Genomic DNA, 20,817 nt, shown 5'->3' with positions numbered 1-20,817 from the left:
TATTTGATTATAACAGTGAGACGTATACAATGAAATCCTGATAAATCGGACTTAGGTGTTCCCGGTGAAATTGTTCGGACCAACGCATCAATAACAAGTAGTAATGTTCGTAGTGTTATATAAAGACGTTGCAAACTGTAAATATCCGATGCGCGTTCGGATTAGACGGCGTCTGGTATAACGAGGTTTCACTATCACAGAATCACAGAGACTCCAAAGATTCTGTACCTGTGTCCGGGTGGTTAATGCGTTCGCTCGTCACGCCGAAGGTCCAGGTTCGATTCCTCACATGGGTACCATGTGTGAAGCTAATTTCTGGTGTACCCCTCCGTGATATTGCTGGAATATTGTGGTAAAGGTGACTATGCTTGTCGTAAGAGGTGACTAATGACATCGGGTGGTCACGCTCGCTGGCTTGGTCATCGTATCCCTATTGCATTTAAGGATGCTCATAATATCAATCACTGGATTGTCCAGACTGGTCCAGACTCGATTATAAACAGACCGCCATCATATAGCTGGAATGTTGCTGAGTGCGGCGTTAAACAACATACACACGAACAAAGTCTTATGATTATTAAAATGGTTTTGTCGCATTTATAAATAAGTACTCAAGACACTATTAACACCTGTGGCAATTTCAATGGAACTGTGAGTACGGATTGCCCAGTCGTGTCGTAACTGCTTTCGGGCGTCCAGTGCGACCCTGCTACAGTTACTAAATGTATTGCCGTTCCTGGTCCTTGTGGTCAATTAAGCCAGGACATTGCCCTCGCCTTGTCCACCACGGCTCGGCTCCGTCAAGGAGAGGATTGGCCTAATGACCCTTACTCCAAGTTGTCTCTATCAGCATTCACACCCGCATAATAAAGAAACGCAACACCAGTTTATACTCACATAGTTTTACTTACTCTCAGCCCACCTATCAATACAGGACAGGATCAGACTGGCCATGCTCGTCACTAGCTGGGGGAAACTTAGAACGATCGGGATTCGACTCGATCGACTGCAAACCGCGCTCCCCTCTCCTAATGTTGAGGGTATCATTTTATAGCGTTCGAGCCTGACCTGTCCTTGTCACATGTCTCAATACCTCCATTTGATTCGTTACAAGTTTAGATCTGACCTTGAACTCATGTGTGTCGCCATCGGAAAAATACCAGAAGCCTACGTGCCAGATTGCTCATCTCTCTATTGATTTTGTGACTCGCTCCGAAGCTCCAAATGGATTATACCTTTTAATTCCCCATTTGTTTCATTAACTCATGGACGATAGCCAGAGACCAATCCAATGATAAATGTGAAATGTCCAGAATACACTTGTGATAAATGTGAAATGTCTTTTCTCTATTGATTCCTTTCCAACTACAAGTTCTGTCACGAACTACATCTAATGCAACTCCTCATTGCAGCTATAATGGTTCTTTTTATTATCATTAGTTTCTGAGATGCATTTTTAACCTGATAACAGTCGTGTCAAGCGCCCTAATTGTATTGTGTTCCTTTGGACACAGAAACATGACATTGTGGGTTCGAATCCATGTTCGCTCTGATTATGTTTCTAGGTTCGTAAGCACTGTACATGTCCCCTTGTTCGTGGGCTTTCCCCAAAGGGGTAAGCGTCTAAGTTTCGGGCCTTCCTCACATATCCAGCTGAAACGCTGGGATATAATCAAAAAACTGTTCAACCCAACTCATTCACTCCCGCACAGAAAGCCAGCATAAGATACGTATTTATAAATATATTGACGAATCAATATTACACAGCTTGGCAAATAATACACAGGCTGTTGTAAGCCTTGCATGCTATCGTATCGTTCTATATAACTGAGCGTTATGTCATAGAGGTCATATTCATGTAAGGTTACACTGCACTTGGCAGTAATACAAATTCGCGGAGGTGGTATTTATAGTCAGGTGACTATCGGTCGATTTCGCGGAAAGGTGACTCATAGATACGCCGACATTCATTGTCGGACTGTCATAACAATTGTGTCTGTTACAGAGGATGCCTGTTCTGGAGACCACTCACATCAAGTATGTATATTCCACTCTGGTTTAACTCGAAGTAGGGGCCATCGTATTTGTCCCGATTGCATATATTAGACCTTACAGCTGACAATGAATGCCAGTCACCTAGGAGATAACCTACTATATTTTGAAATTTGATCTAGTCCCACTGTAGATTTGATACCTCTTACTTTTATATGAAAAAACCGAGCAGTTTAGCGCAATGTTTCAAACGCATAATATAGCGGCACCGGCCGAGAGGAACGGGTTATAGCGTAAACGGCACCTCAGCAAAACGTCACCGGGCGAAAACGGCACCTCGACACAAGCGAAAACGGCTACTGTTGCCTGGCGAAAACGGCACCTTATTTGAACGTATAATGTTTAGGCAGCGTCATGTGTGTAGCGACCTGAAGTGGGATACGACCAGAACTGGGATAAACACTAAAGAGAATTATATCTGTCACACTCAACTATGTGTTTAATTGACAAACATTTAATAAGAGTAAAATCATCTGCACTTCTTGTGTTTTATATCTTTACTCCGTTCTGCAAAGTGCGCCAATGGCGGTGCTACTGACTCGATATCCGTCATGTGTAGCATTCGTGACCAACTCGTGTTATTCCGGGACAATCTTCTTGCAGGTTACGGAAAGGGGCGAGTGGTGACGAATGCACTTGTAGCTAAATATAGCAGCGCATAAAAGTGGTAATGCGGAACTAAAGCGGAATACAATATCTTCTTTTTATACAGAGAGCTAATGAAAAAAATGCAATTCCTATAAAAATGGTCGTGTTGCTTATTATCTGTAATTACTACCCATTGCCATGTTTAATTTCTAACCATGATATCACTCCCGTAATTCCCCAGTAGAATGGCACGTACGCTACAATGCACAGATCTAGATCTAGTCAGGGTGGTTTTCACAAAGCAAAATTCCCATTGTAGGTTTATCATGATTCACTAAGACACTGATCATGAGCTCTGTATCAAGACAGACACTGCAGTAGTTGAATGGGAACAGAATGTATTCAGCTCCTATGAGCTATGTGTTTTGTTTTAGTTGGAGCCTAGAGATTATGACACATAGATTATGTGTTAATTGCCATGTCTAAAGTTCTTGCTTAACTTATCAAAGTATAAGACCATTCTTCCCATGATCCATTACACACATATCATGTGTTGGAACAAGTGACAACGTTCCCGTGTCCATGAAATATCGGGGAAACAGATACCTACTGAGATTTAATATAAGAGGAGACAGAGACTGTAAGGACGCGTAGCAAAAACAAAAACCTCATTCAACATACAAAGGCTCATTCACAAAAATATAATATCACTATAACTCTAGACGCATGTATCCGTGTAGTTGACGACAGTGGCTTTTGAAAGAATTCAAAATTCTTTGTAATGTACCAAATAGCACTTTAAAGTCATATGATCTCAAAGGCACATTCACTGAAGGATCCGGTTACATTACCTGGTGTCAAAGCTTTAGATACAAACGAATTTGATTTTCTTTTAGGGCTGTCGCATGCCCATGACTAATATAAAGACGTGGTTTCTCTTGTTAAATGAATTGTCATTTCCAAACCACACCCAGCCTTTTCGTCTCTGCCCACTTGTACCCTAATAATAACCCTAAGCGAAGCAGCTGATCGCTATTGCCGGGTATTATTTTTTACGTGGAACCAGTCTGACACGTCACCGTCAAGGCCCCGTGCCCGTGATCGCGTGATCACGAGAATTACGTGTTGGCATAGAATCGTCCAACAAAAACAAATATGACTTTTAACGAGTCACAGTATGGCATTTATGATATATGTATCAATTCTCTGTCAACTAAAGTTTGTCTCAAGGCGTCAATAGCGGTAATCTGACCGTGGTTTCTGTTAATAACGGTGAGTTGTGCGATCTTCCGATCGCTTCACACACGATTTAGCCGAAATTAATTAAAACAATATTAAAAGGAATTTTGAATAAAATTAATAAAATAAGTTACAAACATAAGTCTAGATATACAAAGAACACTTTTTAAAGCCAGACAGTGTAATTACATGACTAATTTGCGTACTTCAGTATGGATTTGTTGACATGGTATTTCCGGTGTTACGTGCTGACGGTAATGACTTTCCTTTGGGGGAAAAACATCAAAACTCATTAATTCGTGTATAATGCGCACCCCCTTCTACACAGCTGTGTTATTTGGAAAAATAGTGCGCACTATACTCAAGAAAAAACGGTAAATGCAAAATGTATACAAATCTTAATGGTAGTCCTACTGACTATTTGTCGCATTATAACATGAAACATTTATCCAGTCATAATATACTTGAACCAGAATTAACATGATCATACATGCAGGTCGTGAGAACCGTTTCTTGGACCTCCGCAGTTTGTCTTAGCGTTGTAATTATCTTAATAGCGAGATTTCCCGCCCGAACCTGAACTAACATTAATTTATCATATGTGCCGTCCATGAGAACCATTTCTTGTGCCCGGCTTGTATTGGCGTTGTTATGATCTGAAAAGTGCGACTTCCAACAGGATGTCGAAGATCGAAGTTAATTATTCATGGTTATACAAAGGTCAACGCCGGAGAATAACCAGTCTCGCTTATCCGCCGAAACAGATTCAATTGTCGTAAAGGGTTAGAATAGGTCTTCACAAGCCATGTTTGTCGTAAAAGGTTACTATGCTTGTCGTAAGATGCGACCAACGGGTTCAGGTGGTCAGGCTCGCTGACTTGGTTCATGCATGTCATCGTATCCCAATTGCTTGGATCGATGCGCTTGATATCAATCACTGGATTGTCTGGTCCAGACTTGATTATTTACAGACCGTCATATAGCTGGGATATTGCTAAGTGCGGCGTTAAACAACAAACAAACAAAATATTTGGCGTAAAAAGTAATAAAGCGGTGAATTAAATGTGAAAAATATATGAATGGCACTAAGAGCCAGCGAAAATGGATGAGCATGTACTGTCCTCCCGGTAGCACCCAACACTCACTCAATTTGCATGAAATAGTGAGAGTTTGTTTGTTGACTACAACCCTGAATTGTGAATGATAACCAATTTTTGAGAAAGTGTTTTGGTTCAACGCTTTAAGGCACAGATGTAATATATCCCTGTTTTTGTTATGCTAAAGTAAATTTTAACGTCTTTCCAAGAGAATATCTAAAATTCGACAGTATAACCCGATGGTCCGGGACATTTTCATTCCCTTTATGTTTGAGGGCGTTTGGTACTTCATTATGGGTTAATTCTCTCTCTATGCTATTATGTTAATCTGTTTTAGGCTTAGGTGTACCAAATCCTCGTGATATTGGTAATATCTTAATGCATTAATTTTTGTACTTGGTTGATGAATTTTATTTTTTTGATACAGTTGTCCCTTTTTTGGTTTCAAGTTTCAAAAGTGCTTTGTTTAAAAACGTCTTTCTCTCAATGGCAAAAATATGTTTAGTTGGTTTCTCCAATTTTCAGTCGAGTGCCTTTTGATCTAATGATTAAATCTTCGATATTTGTATTAGTGACTTGTTTTTGTTATATCTATGTTTGGTATTATTTGCGTCTAAATTAGCAATTAGCATGTAGTTCAGGTTCATTTAGCAAAATTTGTGCTATAACTTGTTGATTTCTTTCCTTTTCATTTTGTGATATTACGATTTCATACTTTTACTTTTAACATCGGGTAATGTGTTTCCCAAGACAGTTTTCCAGTCTTCCATTCCATTAAATACGTTACGCTACCACTGCCCATGTATTTGGTATATTGCAATTCAGCTTCCTTACTTTTTTAGCAGTTTGGTGTATTCAGTATCAGTCAATTGTGGTGTAATTCGATGTAGCTTGGGTTGGACTTTCGACAAGACAATTTCCTGACGTCCTCGAATAGAAAATAGAAATGGGCTGATTCGTGGTTTGGACCGTACTATATATGTTAGGTGGTGTGTTAGCGTAGGTGTTTTGTAAGAAATTTAAGTCTGGCGTGCGTGATAATTTTCCTTACCAACGTACATTTTTCTCTGACAAGATTAAAGTCAAATTATACTTTGAATATAAACTAATTCTGCACTCATTTTAGTGTCATTAATATCTTTGTGTCTCCATATCACCTGTAAAGTGTGCATCCTGTAAACAATAGATGTGTGGTTTTCTGGTCTTAATTCTTAACACAATCTACTTTTAAAACTCTTGTTCAATTCCTGGCTATTTTAAATGTTTCCATGGTAACGACATTCTTTTCCCTTCCAAGAAATCACTTTGTTTTAAATACTGATACTCATCATCAAAGTCATGTTGCTTACATAAATTACAAATCCTTTCAGCATCTTTTATTTTGTTACATCTGTGTGTTTCAACTTCAAATAAAAGCGATAAAACACTTTCCATATTCCTAAGAAATGTCCTTGTTAAATAATTGTCAGCCACAACCCCTTTCCCCTCAAAAGATAAGTATCAAAACATACATGAAGTTTCCATTCTGAAAGGTTGGTGATTCGAAATGCTAAGCATACACCCTAACAGAAGATAATACTCACAACCTCACAGAGATTCCATTCATTCTGCACGCCGATGCCTTCAGAGCGAGATTATACGTCAAAATTGAAACAACGCCAATTCCTGGGATATATGCGAAGATGAATTTGCAAACATACCGTTGACAACTATCTGTTTAATACAACATACGTTTGCTACGAAATAGTTTTGTTACTTCATTACTCCTCAATATTTTGATCAAGTGTATATGTGAAACTATACAATGTTTTCAGCAAGCGTTTTTCTGATATTTAAATATAAGCAAGGCTTTGGGTCCCTTTTATACTGCGATAAAGTCTAATAAAGGACAAACATATTTTGAAATATTCACAGGGCTTGGTCACGGCTATTAATTTTCTCCCGACGTTCCACCCACGTTAACTTCGTCTCTGTGATTACTCCATGTCCTATGTGACAAACATTTAAAATATATGCATCATTTGGCTTAGAGCTGGTAAATTAAACATGTTAACTCTAAATATAACTAAATGCATATGGTTAGATCGAATACCGTAAGTTTACTAAATGGAATCTGTTTAAGAATGTTGCAGTTGCAAAACATCAACATTTAATGAAAAAGTTAGTTCTCATTATTCAAAGTACTGCACTGATTTAAATATTTCAATACGAGTTGAGTCACTTTTGAAAATTATTTTCAGATTATAACCATGGGTGTAAAAATGCATATTATTTCTGAAATTTGCTTAGTATTTGCATTTGAATAGAAAATAACATAAGCAGACTTATCTCTCCCATACATGTCAGTTAGATTAATCAGCGTTTCACTCGCTACAACAGAGCCTGTGGCAACAATGAATAAGGTAACAAGACTAGTACCGAAGTTCAAGTGTGTTGTTTAAGCTAGGGGAAATGATTGTAAATTTTCTTCGTGACCAATCGTCACTACACTTCCCATGCATAGCGTTCTAGAAGCTTATCGTATTGGGTAGAAACGGTTTAACATATCTCTGGGTCTTACAGTTGATTGTCTGGACATCAGATCGATTTCTCAGGTTTAAATTACTGTTTTGCTGAGACAAGACATGGAAAAAGTTCATTTAGATATTCAGGCGAAATACTTGTAATAAAATTTGTTTCATTATACTTTTCGTCATGACTCTTACAGAGACCTGCACCGTAAATAGTTCTCAGTCCGTTCAAACATATATTTTTAAAATATATAGTGACTGTTCGTGTGTGACAGTGTATCATATATGAAAACATCAGTAACTAAAAAGTTACTATAAAATCAGTCTCTCACATATTTCCATATTACCTAAACCTAAATTCCCGAAGCAGTTGATTATTACATTAATCTTTTAGCAATTTCATAACTATGCGTTGTCCATGAACAATAGCTTTGAAGTGTAATACGGCTTTTTTATGTCATTCTGATTCTTAAATGGAATGCTCTGCACTGACCGCTACCACCTACAGAACACTGCAGTGTCCTGTGTATGTTGCGTAGTTGTCAACCCATACTTTATCGCCACATTGCATTTGTAACTTAAGCATGGTTTAATGTGAAGGGTGTGAGATGTGAGACGGCAAAATGAAAGCGACAAAACCCTTTCCATATTCAAAAAGAAATTAAATAAAGCGACAAATCTCTTTCCATATCCAATAGAAGTCACAGCCTAATACAGAGGCGACTGTACGATTCCGAGTATATCATGAACACGTGTTTATTAATCTTTCACCGGAAAGAAAAACACGGGAACGTATCTCACATCATGCACATGCATCGGCCATAATGTTTGTCACTGATGCGTCAAATTTGGAATGTCCTCCACATCTCTACCATACACCTTTTTGAAAGCTTTACTGAGACCTTGAATGTTGATCAAACAGCTTCTGAGCAAGAGTCGTATGACGCCGTGTGAAATCTTCGAAGAAAGACAATGATCGATTGTATCTCAAAAGTTGTGAGATGTAAACACCAAAGGTTGGAGTTGCAGGAATATTAAGCGACATAAGGGGAAAATTGAGTGTTGGAAAGTCATAAGATATAACAATGCAAAAGCAACGTAAAATATCCCCTCCCCCATCACCTCGAAAGGAAACGACCCGCGAAGATTCCGGGGTAGAATAGGTCTTCAGCAACTCATGCTTGCCGTTAAAGGTGACTATGTTTGTCGTAAAAGGCGACTAACGGGATCGGGTGGTCAGGCTCGCAGACTTGGTTGATGCATGCTATTGATCCCAATTGCGTGGATCGATGCTCATGATATCAATCACTGGATTTTCTGGTCCAGACTCGATTATTTTACAGACCGCCGTCATATAGCTTGAATATTGCTGAGTGCGGCGTTAAACAACAAACCAAACCAAACCGAATCGAAAGGAAACAATAAATCAATGTAACATTTTTTCTGTAGGTGTTTGCTGTTCAGTGGATGCATGCTGTACCATGGATAGACAAGAGCCCCCAAAGGGATCCAGACACAATGATGAATATCACCATGATGGCAACGGAGCGAGGGACAGAGTGCCACAGCGGTATCCCAAGCCAATTTATCATGGAGAAAGAAGACAATCCCTTCACCCATGTCTCCAAACTAAGTCAGGCACATCAAAGTATCCTGAAATTGTGGAATATGAGGAGGAGATGAAAAAGAGATGCGGAATTGATAATAACCCTTCACTCGAACATAAAACTAATGAAGTTCCTTCCAGAGTAACATCCGAATGTCAAGATGGCCATTCAACACAACTTACCATTGGATCAAAAAGATCTGATGCGATCAGGAATGGTGATAGAAAGAAAAGATCAGATTTATCACACAGTATTGCACTGGAGGTGGTCGAATACCAACTCCCCACAGACCACAAAAGACGGTTTCCCAATGAAACAAACAACGAGAAACATGAAATCAGTCAGATGTGGAGCAGTGATCATGGAACAAAGGCATCTAAAATGGATACGAATTTAGCAGCTGACCCGGTTTCACGTGTGCAGAGAGCAAAGACTGACAGTGAAGCTGCTGCTGATTATTCTGGATATTTCAGAAATGGAAACGTGTCTTTACAAGATCTTCAACATTTAAGGTGTCAGTCCTCAGACAATATTGCGAGGTGCACTACAGATGCCGGAAGCTGGTTTCAGACAGCCTTAGATACAGAGAACTGGACATTAGACAACACCTTATTGATGACTTCTATTCTAGCTAAAGGGTGCAAGAGTCGTACATCTGCTGAAAATGTCTCAAAGATGCTGGCTGCTTTGAAGGAATCAAACTTTTTGAAAAAGATTGTGCCAGAGATGCTGACTGAAATGTCCGACATAGAATGTACTATGGAGGAGAAGACAAATTTATTAAAAGATTTATACATTGTTTTACAACATATCAGTAGTCATTTTCCAAGTAGTGTCATGCTTATACTGGGTCTTGACACACGTTTAAAGAACATTGTTCTAACAATGAAGCTAGAAACCAAAAGTGGGAATGAAGACCTTTTGCAAGAAATGAAAGCATTTTCATGCATAAAGGAACAAACACTGAGCAGGCTAAACAAAGAAAAAGAAAGAGCTCAAAAACAGCGAAAGAAAATCAAACCACCTGATGATTTCCGGACTTTGTCTATATATCCAAAAAGGGAAGATCTTAACATGAGACATATACCATTCCTCAGAAGAAATAAGAGGAGTGGAACATACGGTGATATTGATGAATATTTGGACACCCAATTCAGGCTCTTGAGAGAGGATTTTATTCAGCCACTTAGAGAAGGAATACAAGAATATTGGGATTCCCAAAAAGATCCAAACATTAGAAAAAGCATTAATGTTTATAAAGACGTTATCATTCAAGATGTGGTGTGGTCATTAAATGAGAAAATACTTCACAAACTTTCCTTTAAGACTGAAGAACTGAAGGGAATTAAGTGGGAAAATACTAAACGTCTAACAAATGATGCACTTGTATGTCTATCTTCAGACAACTTCCTGACATTTTACAATGCAACAGTGAAACAAAGAAATGAAAATGAACTTCAACAAGGCAATGTCACTGTGTATTTTGAGATAGATTACAGTGCATCTTGTAGCCTATTCAAAGGAGGACCATATGTAATGATAGAAACACCTGCTTACTTTGAAGCATACAGGCCTGTTTTAGAGGCTCTCAAATGTGTCACTGATGACATGCCATTCACGAAATACATTCTTGAATGTGAACCATGTACAAGGCCACCTCTCTATATGAAATATTGCAGTGTGCCAATAGACTTTTCTATGGTTGTCCAACGACATGCAAAATTAGATTTGCAAACATCAACTAGAAAAACTAAAGCTACACTGAAGTCAGACGTGAACTCTGACAAAAATGGAAAAGCTGAAGTTGTTTCAGAGGAGAATGGGACAGGTACAAACCATGATACATGGCCAATTGCAGAAGACCTGGGACTAAATGATTCACAATACAAAGCATTTAAAGCTGCCCTTACAGAAGAATTTTCCATTATCCAAGGTCCTCCCGGGACTGGAAAAACATATGTAGGTCTGAAACTTGTGGAAACTTTGCTATCAAACTTACACTTGTGGCACACAGACACAGATGACAAAGATGTGTCTGAACCTGACACAACCAGTCCAATGCTCCTAGTGTGTTACACCAATCATGCCTTGGATCAGTTCATGGAGGGAATATCCAGATTTATCAAACCTGATGACTGCAATAGCATTGTCCGTATTGGAGGCCAGAGCAAAAATGACAAAATAGACAAATTTAACATCAGGAATAGAAGATTTGACTTGAGATGCAACAGACATTTGTCTGACATAACAATTCAACTGCAAAAGTGTAAGAGCGACATTCGGAGATGTGGATGGCAAATAAATGTTTTAAGAGAGGGGGTCATTCATGAAGATGTTTTGAGGCCCTTCATAAAAGAACATTTTTATCATCTCACAAAACAGTTTGATGCAAGACATTGCAATTCTGCTATACTTAATTGGTTGGGGTTTGGTATGCTTACAAAGCGCAACAAACGGTTACGGATGAAAGACACAGTGGTTCAATCTGCACAAGAATACTATACCCAGAACTACCATTTACTTGAAACTAAAAACCAAATGTTTGCTCTAATAATGACAGATGTCAGCAAAGCCAATGCTGAATCTAATTCAGAGAGTGACAATGGTGCAGACAAAGAAAATATAGAAGATTTGAAGAAACTTTCAAAAAAACAAAAGGAAGTCATTCTTAAAAATATGCAGGGATTATTACGTCTTAGAAGATGTATGACAGCCAAGGAAGTACAAAAGGTCACACATATCTGGAACCTGCAAAGGACTGACCGATGGCGTCTCTATTGGTACTGGGTACAATTATTGCAAGATTTTCTTGAAAGAAAGAGATTGGATGAGCTGAAAGACAAGATTTGCAAGTTCAAAGAAACAGTGACAGAGTATGAAAATGTCAAAAGAAAGATTGATGAGAATATTTTGAAAAAGGCAAAGGTAATTGGAATGACTACAACAGGGGCGGCAAAGAATTATGAACTGTTAAAGTTGGTTAAACCACGTATTATTATCATTGAAGAGGCGGCAGAAGTTCTAGAAAGTCATTCAGTTACATCAATACATCCTGGATGTGAACATCTTATTCTCATTGGGGATCACCAGCAGCTCCGTCCCAATCCGAATGTGTATACTTTGGCCAAAAGATTCAACCTTGACCTTTCATTATTTGAGCGAATGGTTAAAAATGGACTCAAGTTCAACTGTTTGACACTTCAGCATCGAATGAGGCCCTGTATTTCGAGACTGATGAGGCACATTTACCTTCGTCTTGATGACCATCCTAAAGTATCTAAGTATGAAAACATGAAAGGTATTGCCAAAAACTTGTTTTTCATCAATCACTCTGAACATGAGGGTGAAAAAGAAGATTCAATGAGTCATTTCAATGGCTTTGAGGGGAACTATATAGTTAGACTTTGCAAGTATCTTCTTCTGCAAGGCTATCAGAAGTCACAGATAACAATTCTAAGTGCTTATTTGGGTCAAGTTGCTCGCATAAGAAAAGAACTGCCAAACCCAGAGTTTTGTGATGTTACTGTCACGCCTGTGGACAATTATCAAGGTGAAGAGAATGACATCATCCTCCTGTCCCTAGTAAGGAGCAATGTTGAAGAAAAAGTTGGATTTCTGAGGATCGAGAACCGAGTTTGTGTGGCTTTGTCGCGAGCAAAGATGGGAATGTATGTCATAGGCAATTTTGATTTGCTGTCCAAAAAGAGTGACCTCTGGAGACGAATTATCTCTGATGTGCATCAAATGGGTGAACTTGGACCAGGGTTACCTCTGTATTGTCAAAACCATTCAAACAATGATGGAATTGTTGCAACTAAACCAGAGGACTTCAATGCTGCTCCTGATGGAGGCTGCATGAAAAAGTGTGACTACCGACTTAACTGTGGACATGTTTGCCGATACTCATGTCATCCATTAGACAGAGAGCATAGTAAATATCATTGCCAGAAAGCTTGTCTTAAGACATGTACAGTTGGGCATAATTGTCCAAAGCCATGTTTTGAGGAGTGTGGGAAATGTATTGTTGTTGTTCCAAAGGTTTTGCCAAAGTGTGGTCATGTGCAAGATAGTGAGTGTCATCTTGATCCCAGATTTGTCAAATGTGAGCACGACTGTGAAAAGGTATGTCCAGAGGGACATCCATGCAATAAGAAATGTCATGAACTTTGTGGAAAATGTTCAGTTGAGGTTCCTAAAATACTTCCCAGGTGTGGACATACTCAAGGAGGATACTGTTATGTACCCCCTGAAGACGAAAACTGTCAAACACAATGTGAAAGAACTTGTGAGAGTGGTCATCACTGCCAAAAGAAATGCTTTGAAAGGTGTGGACCATGCAGGGTTACAGTATCTAAAACTTTGCCAAAGTGTGGTCATGTGCAAGATAGTGAGTGTCATCTTGATCCCAGATTTGTCAAATGTGAGCACGACTGTGAAAAAGTATGTCCAGAGGGACATCCATGCAATAAGAAATGTCATGAACTTTGTGGAAAATGTTCAGTTGAGGTTCCTAAAATACTTCCCAGGTGTGGACATGAAAACTTTATTAAGTGCTCTGACGATCCTAGGTACGCACAGTGCATGACAACTTGTGAGAATATCTTACAGTGTGGGCATATGTGTGAGAATCTGTGTGGCCAAAGATGTAGATGTAAAACATACATCCTCAAACTTTTGAAATGTGGCCACCAAAAGTCGATTCTATGTGAAGATAAAAATGTCCCCAATATCCAGTGCAAAGTTAAGTGTAATACGATCCTCAAATGTGGCCATCCCTGTGGTGGGTCATGCATTGAATGTTGGGGAGGTCGTTTACATCGCCAGTGCAAAGAGGAACACAAATGTATGCTTGTTTGCGGACACATGAGCGACATTAAAGGGACATACACGCAACCTTGTAGTCACAGGTGTCCAACACTTTGTGATCACGTTCAATGTAGAAACAAATGTGGAGAAAAATGTATTGAATGTAACAAGCAATGTACTTGGCTTTGTCCACATTTTCGATGTGACAAACGGTGTAGTGATAATAGCCGACGTTGCTCCAGACCTTGTAAAAGACGACTAGAATGCAGGCATCTGTGTCCTGGATTATGTGGCGAGAAGTGCCCAAGCAAGTGCAAAATATGTAACCAGGGCGACATTACATTCATACTTAGACCTTTCAGTCATAAGTCAAGATATGTACAACTTTCTGACTGTAGCCACATGTTGGATGTGACCTTTCTGGATGAGTGGATGCAACCTTTTTTCAACAAATATGGCGTAACTGAAATCGGTTATAGAAGTTGTCCTTTCTGTTCAACTCCTATAAGGAACAACCCTAGGTATGGTAAAATTCTGAAATGCATACAGGCTGATATTGTTGAACTATCCAATGCTCAACAAAAGCAAGAACAGATCTTTCGCCAAGCTATTGAAGCTGTGCCCAAAACAGGATCACGTCACACAGGTTTCCCATCTGTTTTTGAAAGAAAAAGATCTAGATTCAGGAGACCCGAATCCTACAGCTGGATCTCTGCACAAATCAGATTGCCACTGTTAGATGATGTATGGAATATTGAGGAAAGCATAGAACAATGGGATGAATCTTCTTCAAATATACATGTGGTCAATCAATGTTCAGAAGACATAAAATACTTACGGAAATGGATTTCTGAAGAGAGGGACTACTTTAGTGAACAAGAGACATCTGATGCAAAAAAGGAATTGAAACGTCAGACGTTACTCTTGACCCTTCTGAAAGTTCTGGATGATGATAACACCATCAAAAGCAAGGAAGAGAACTTCGATGTTCCTGCCACTGATACAGGGGCTGCAGCTGATTCTCAACTAACTGGTGCCCAGCGCGTGACTTTAGAGAGTGGCATAAGACTCTTGCAGCAAACAGGACCACTGATTCCACGTGTATCATCTGGGATAGAAGATCTTTTAGAAACATTGTGTGTACCTGAATCTGATGACCAACCACTAAGGTTACACGTCCAAAATATTGCTCTTCCCAAGCCCCTCGTGTTTGGATGCTGGTTCAAATGCAGAAATCGTAAGTCGTACAATATGTGGTCTTCTTCACTCGGTTGTTCACAACTACATCAAGTAATAATGACCTGATGATTTGTATACTGATACCAGTGATTACAAAATAGTTTTCTTGTGCATATATTGCTTTGGCAACAGTGACACAAATATATCTTCTTAAACAGGTCACATATTTTTTGAGGGCAGCACATACGAGAAACCTAACCTGGATGAAGTAAAGTGTCCCGAATGTATGAAAGGTAACTTCAATATTTTGTTCTTTAATATGAGGATGTATGCCTGACCCAATGCTCAAAGACAGCACAATTGTTATGCACATCTGTGTGTCTCAGTTGATGTAATGCGCTGGTTGGGATCACAGTACTATCCCATATATTTCATTAAAGCTGTAAACATCTATGTTCTGTAAATCACTGGGGTCACTGAGCTTGGAGTAACAGCAGCACTGATCTGACAACAACTTAATCAACAACTTCAAGTGTTTAAGCTGACCAGTTGTTCGGGGAATTGGTTTGGCAACATAGTTTTATATGTGAATGAACCTTTTCATCATTGCAGAAGAACCCAAGGCTGCACAAACATAAGGTGAATACGTCATGGGGACCAATGACAAGGCCAAAACCTGAATTGGCGATGCACGTGGAGTTTCCTGTAGTCTCAAGAGGTATTTGGGGATGCGGACTTGTCGTGGTCATATATCAATCAGCAACAACAGCAGTTCATGATTATTCAATTATTCAAAGATTAAAGGTTAAAAGTGACAGATGCATTTTACAGAATATGACATTCTCACCTGTCAGCTTGAGTTATGTTGCATATCAATACAAACATAGGAACCTTATATAACATTAGTTCAGTTAAAGAGCTACATGCTACTTTTAATGTAAACCTGAAATGCATTAATACTTTTTTTTACTGATTGTGTTAAATGTGAGTTTTCGGAATGCTCTAGCAATACCGGGACTCCAGGAAGGTTTTTCTTGTACCTACGTGGGAAATTGGACCTGAGTGTCACGAGACACTCGATCACATACCTCGCTTGTAAACAGGAAAGTCGTGCACGTTACCTTGATAAACATGTATATACTAGATATAATGTGTACGTTTGTTGCGATTAATACATCTGATTTCGTATTCACGGTGATGTAGAGTGATGTTTACAGTTTGAGACTGCAATGACGATCGTTTGTAAAACACACATGTTTCCTTAGAATTTGTTCAAGTTCTACTTTATACAATATACTTACATCATTTCAATAAGAAACATTAATGTCTAGCGTAGTTAGCCGTAAGTATGAAGGAAATGCCCCTGGATCAGTGTCTTGGGTGACAGTCTACAGTAATCTACGAATTTACCTTAGTGTCTATTTGACACATCTTTAATCACCTTTCTATGATCGGCCAGTTGATCAATGATGACTAAAACATGTAACCGCCACTGGTTCATTAACAGCTTCCGAAATCTCTCCCGTCACGTTTATCGTGTCGGCCCTTTTGACGCGTTAGTAAGTAAATATTAATTCTAATACTTATTTGTGTCCAATTCTATACTTGAAAATAGATTGTTGTACTGAAATGACTTTAATGTGTCCCTTTGCGACATGGTGTTCATATTACTGCAACAATACTGAAATGAGTTAATCGAATTGTTTGACCGTTGACTGGACATGTATAGATGGGTATTTAGTCTTATAGAAAGCCGGTTAACAAAGCAAACGAAGCCAAATATTATCGTTATCTTTTACTTGACTTTTGACAAACATGAAAGAAAATACGGAATCCGTGTCTGTATATTATTCCACTGCAAAGAAATCATGATGCAATGGGTTTTGTTAACTATTTGACAGAAAAAAATATGTTTGGTCACTTTCTCACTTAATTACCTTCCTTTTTGACAATTGTTTGTATATGTGATGAATTGATGTTTGTGTGATATATGAAAACTTGATTGATTATGAACAGACACATTATATATACAGGGAATAATGAATATCAAGTATAATAAGTGTCCATTATTCCGTCTATTATGAAAGACACCCTTCACCCGTTCGCCACCTTACTTTCATTCCAATCTCCTATGACTAACCTAGTACAGAGAGTGAGTGAGTGAGTTGGGTTTAACGCCGCTTTTAACAGTATTCCAGTTATATCACGGCGTGCCAGCTTAAGGTGGGAGGAAAGCCCGAAGCGATGCAGGTCTGAGACGTTTACCACTTCGGTGAAACCCACGAGCACGGGTATGGTGCTGACAAACCTAGAAACATAATTGGGGCGAACCGTGATTCGAACCCACAATCATAGGTTTCTGGCGTGCCCAAGGGACGCAACTCTGCACAGCGAATCGCGGCACCTTAGACGACTGGGCCACCCGTGCCCCCTTAACCTAGTACAGAATGTCTTTCGCTCGTGAACTTGAAATCACCAACCAACCTAGTAAGATTAGTGATGTAACTACATAAAGTCTGTGCCTTGTGATAAATTGTGTTGTATGCAGGCATTTACTAATCTTGCAAGGATAGTGCTGTATACATGAAAAAGTTGTTATTTTTCAAATAGTGTGTTATATGCAGGTGTTGTATAATCCACATTCTAGTAAGATTAGTGATGTAAATACATAAAGTCTGTGCCTTGTGATAAATTGTGTTGTATGCAGTTATTGTATAATCCTGTTCCAACAAAACTAGTGTTGTATATAGATAAAGATGATGTGTTGTTTTTCAAATAGTGTGTTATATGCAGGTGTCGTATTATCCAGTTCTAGTAAGATTAGTGATGTAATACATACAGTCTGTTCCTTGCGATAAATTGTGCTGTATGCAGTTATTGTATAATCCTGTTCCAGCAAATCTAGTGTTGTATATAGATAAAGATGATGTGTTGTTTTTCAAATAGTGTGTTATATGCAGGTGTTCTATAATCCAGTTCTAGTAAGATTAGTGATGTAAATACATAAAGTCTGTGCCTTGAGATAAATTGTGCTGTATGCAGTTATTGTATAATCCTGTTCCAGCAAAACTAGTGTTGTATATACTTAAAGATGATGTGTTTTATTTTTCAAATACATAAAGTCTGTGCCTTGCGATAAATTGTGTTGTATGCAGTTATTGTATAATCCTGTTCCAAGAAATAAGTGTTGTAAATTGATAAAGATGGTGCGTTGTTTTTCAAATAGTGTGTTATATACAGGTGTTGCATAATCCAAATATAATTGATCTTGATATGTAAAGTATATTTTTGACAATATAGTGTTCAATATGCGTGTATTGAATAATCCATTTCCAACAATGTTAGTGTTGTATCCCTGAAGAATTTTGTTTTGTTTTATCATATAGTGTGTTATATGCAGGTGTTGAAATCCAATCCTCGTACGATTAGTGTTGTAGACACTTAAAGTATGTTTGCGATGATAAAGCGTGCTTTGTGCAGGTGTTGTATGATCCAATTCTCGTGAGATGTGTGATGTGATAATTAAAGTATCTAAGTATCTTTTAGATGATAAATTGTTTTATATGCAGGTGTAGCATAATCCAATTGCAGCCGGAATAGGGATAAAATACACAAGTATGTATTAGTGACAGAAGTTGAATAGAATTATCCTTTTTTTGTAAAAATGTGTGTCGTAAATTAAGTAGTTTTTTTATAACTTTTTTTGTATGCAAATACTGTATATTTCAGTTTTGACGTGATGATTGTTGTACATGCAGAGCTTTTTTTTTGATTAAGCGTTTGATCAGTTGCAGGATAATACGCTTCTGACAAGATTAGCATTGTAAATTCCAAATGTTAACAATGTACACGGCAACACTTTCAATTTTAAGTTTTTTTAATTCATTACATATCTGAACATGATGTCCGATGCAATTCCCTATTTTCGCTTGTACCATAAATTCCCGTGTTTTTTCAGGTGACCAATTAACTTGCCTTTGCATGTGTTTGTGATGGGTGACACCATTTGGGCAGGATAAGCTCATCGTTTCGCGAACATCACTATTTGATAATGATTCGTAAACACATGCTCATGTGATAGTTGGAATCCTACCATCGATTCTGTTTTGGGCAGATGTTTCTTATGACTATGCAAAGCGTTTTGTCACTGTTATCTAGGTGGTGGTCTTTTGTATTTAGAGTACAGTGGGCTGTATTAGCATGTCTTGTGAGAGTGGAAAGGGTTTTGTCGCTTTTGCATACAACTAGTAGTGGCAGGGTGATGACTTAAATCCTGCTGGGACATTATGAACGTAGCAGATTTACTTAAAGTCATCATGGTGGCGGTCGGGTAGCCTAGTGGTTAAAGCGTTCGCTCGTCACGCCGATTTCCGACGTGGGTACAATGTGTGAAGCCCATTTCTGGTGTCCCCCGCCGTGATATTGCTGGAATATTGCTAAAAACGGCGTAAAACCGTACTCACTCACTCACTAAAGTCATCATGATCCCCATGATAGAATGTACATATATGTGAAATGAATAGTTGATGACGTTTATAAATGTTATTTTTAATGTCTGATATTTTGCTCATTGTTTTGCTGTCTTTATTTTAAAAACAAATATAGCTTTCATAATGCCGGTCTAACGTAAAACTCTTGACTCACTGGTGATGCTATCTACTGGCAAGCCATGGTAGAATGCATAAGATGTTATGAACAACGGTCCACATCGTTGGGGTACGATGACACACAATTAACCACGTCACCGAGCCTGACCACCCTGCCCATTAAGACAAGACAAGCAACCCGGTGCCTCCACAGGGGTACTGTCGTCACGATATGGCTGAAATACTGCCGATGTGACGTTAAATCTTAACTCACTCACACTCACAGGGGTACTGCACAGAGCTGCAAATGTTATCCAGATGAATCCAGATGTCCATGAATCTATTGTTAGTTTCAGTCCTCAATACATTATGTGATGTTTTAGTTCAAATACCGTATTCGACGTAATAAACGCCCAGGGCGCTCTCAAAATTAAAAATAGGGGGCTCTTATCAAAATAGTATTTTGGTGAAAAAAGATCGTAAATATCGTGGTTTATGCTGACAGCCAGAAATGTTTATATACAACAGATATATTTTTCCAGGATTTAATTGCCCATAATTAAGGATGCATATAACACACGAATGCGTATTATACACGAATAAATAAGTCTTACATTGATCAATCGGAAGGGGTGCTAACTGAGACTGTTCACTACCCAAAATAATTAGCAAATATCGCCGCGGGCGCTTATTAGAGCGGGGCGCTTATTACGTCGAATACGGTACTACATGTATCCAGCGTAATTAAACATTTGGAAGTCGTCGTTGGTTGTGTAATCTCTGGTTAAGTAAGTGTTCTGTGAAGGTGTCCGGCAAGACTGTGTGCATATACGTGTACACACATTGATATCAAGACCCGTGAAGATTCCGGGGTAGAATAGGTCCTACGCAACCCATGCTTGCCTTAAAAGGTGACTATGCTTGTCGTAAAAGGTGACTATGCTTGCCGTAAAAGGTGACTATGCTTGTCGTAAAAGGCGGCTAACGGGATCGGGTGGTCAGGCTCGCTGACTTGTTTGATGCATGCCATCGATCCCAATTGCGTGGATCGATGCTCATGGTATCAATCACTGGATTGTCTGGTCCAGTCTCGATTATATACAGACCGCCGGCATATAACTTGAATATTGCTGAGTGCGGCGTTAAACAACCA

At 38.8% G+C, this 20,817-nt stretch overlaps 1 protein-coding gene across 1 annotated transcript; it reads left to right on the top strand.

Annotated features, from left to right (window-relative positions):
- Positions 1–2,004: 2,004 nt before the first annotated feature.
- Positions 2,005–19,439, top strand: LOC139452640 (NFX1-type zinc finger-containing protein 1-like). Its single transcript, XM_071234178.1, has 4 exons — positions 2,005–2,037; positions 8,936–15,136; positions 15,297–15,371; positions 15,691–19,439. Exons 2-4 carry the CDS (start codon positions 8,968–8,970, stop codon positions 15,714–15,716), a joined length of 6,270 nt encoding a protein of 2,089 aa, XP_071090279.1. The 5' UTR covers positions 2,005–2,037; positions 8,936–8,967; the 3' UTR covers positions 15,717–19,439.
- The last annotated feature ends 1,378 nt before the right edge of the window (positions 19,440–20,817 follow it).

The sequence above is a fragment of the Haliotis cracherodii genome, unplaced genomic scaffold, assembly GCF_022045235.1.
Source record: "Haliotis cracherodii isolate W230 unplaced genomic scaffold, xgHalCrac1.p SCAF_9, whole genome shotgun sequence".
NCBI classification, from domain to species: Eukaryota; Metazoa; Mollusca; class Gastropoda; order Lepetellida; family Haliotidae; genus Haliotis; species Haliotis cracherodii.
The sequence above is the reverse complement of the archived record's forward strand: the minus strand, read 5'-3'. Positions and strand labels throughout refer to the sequence as shown.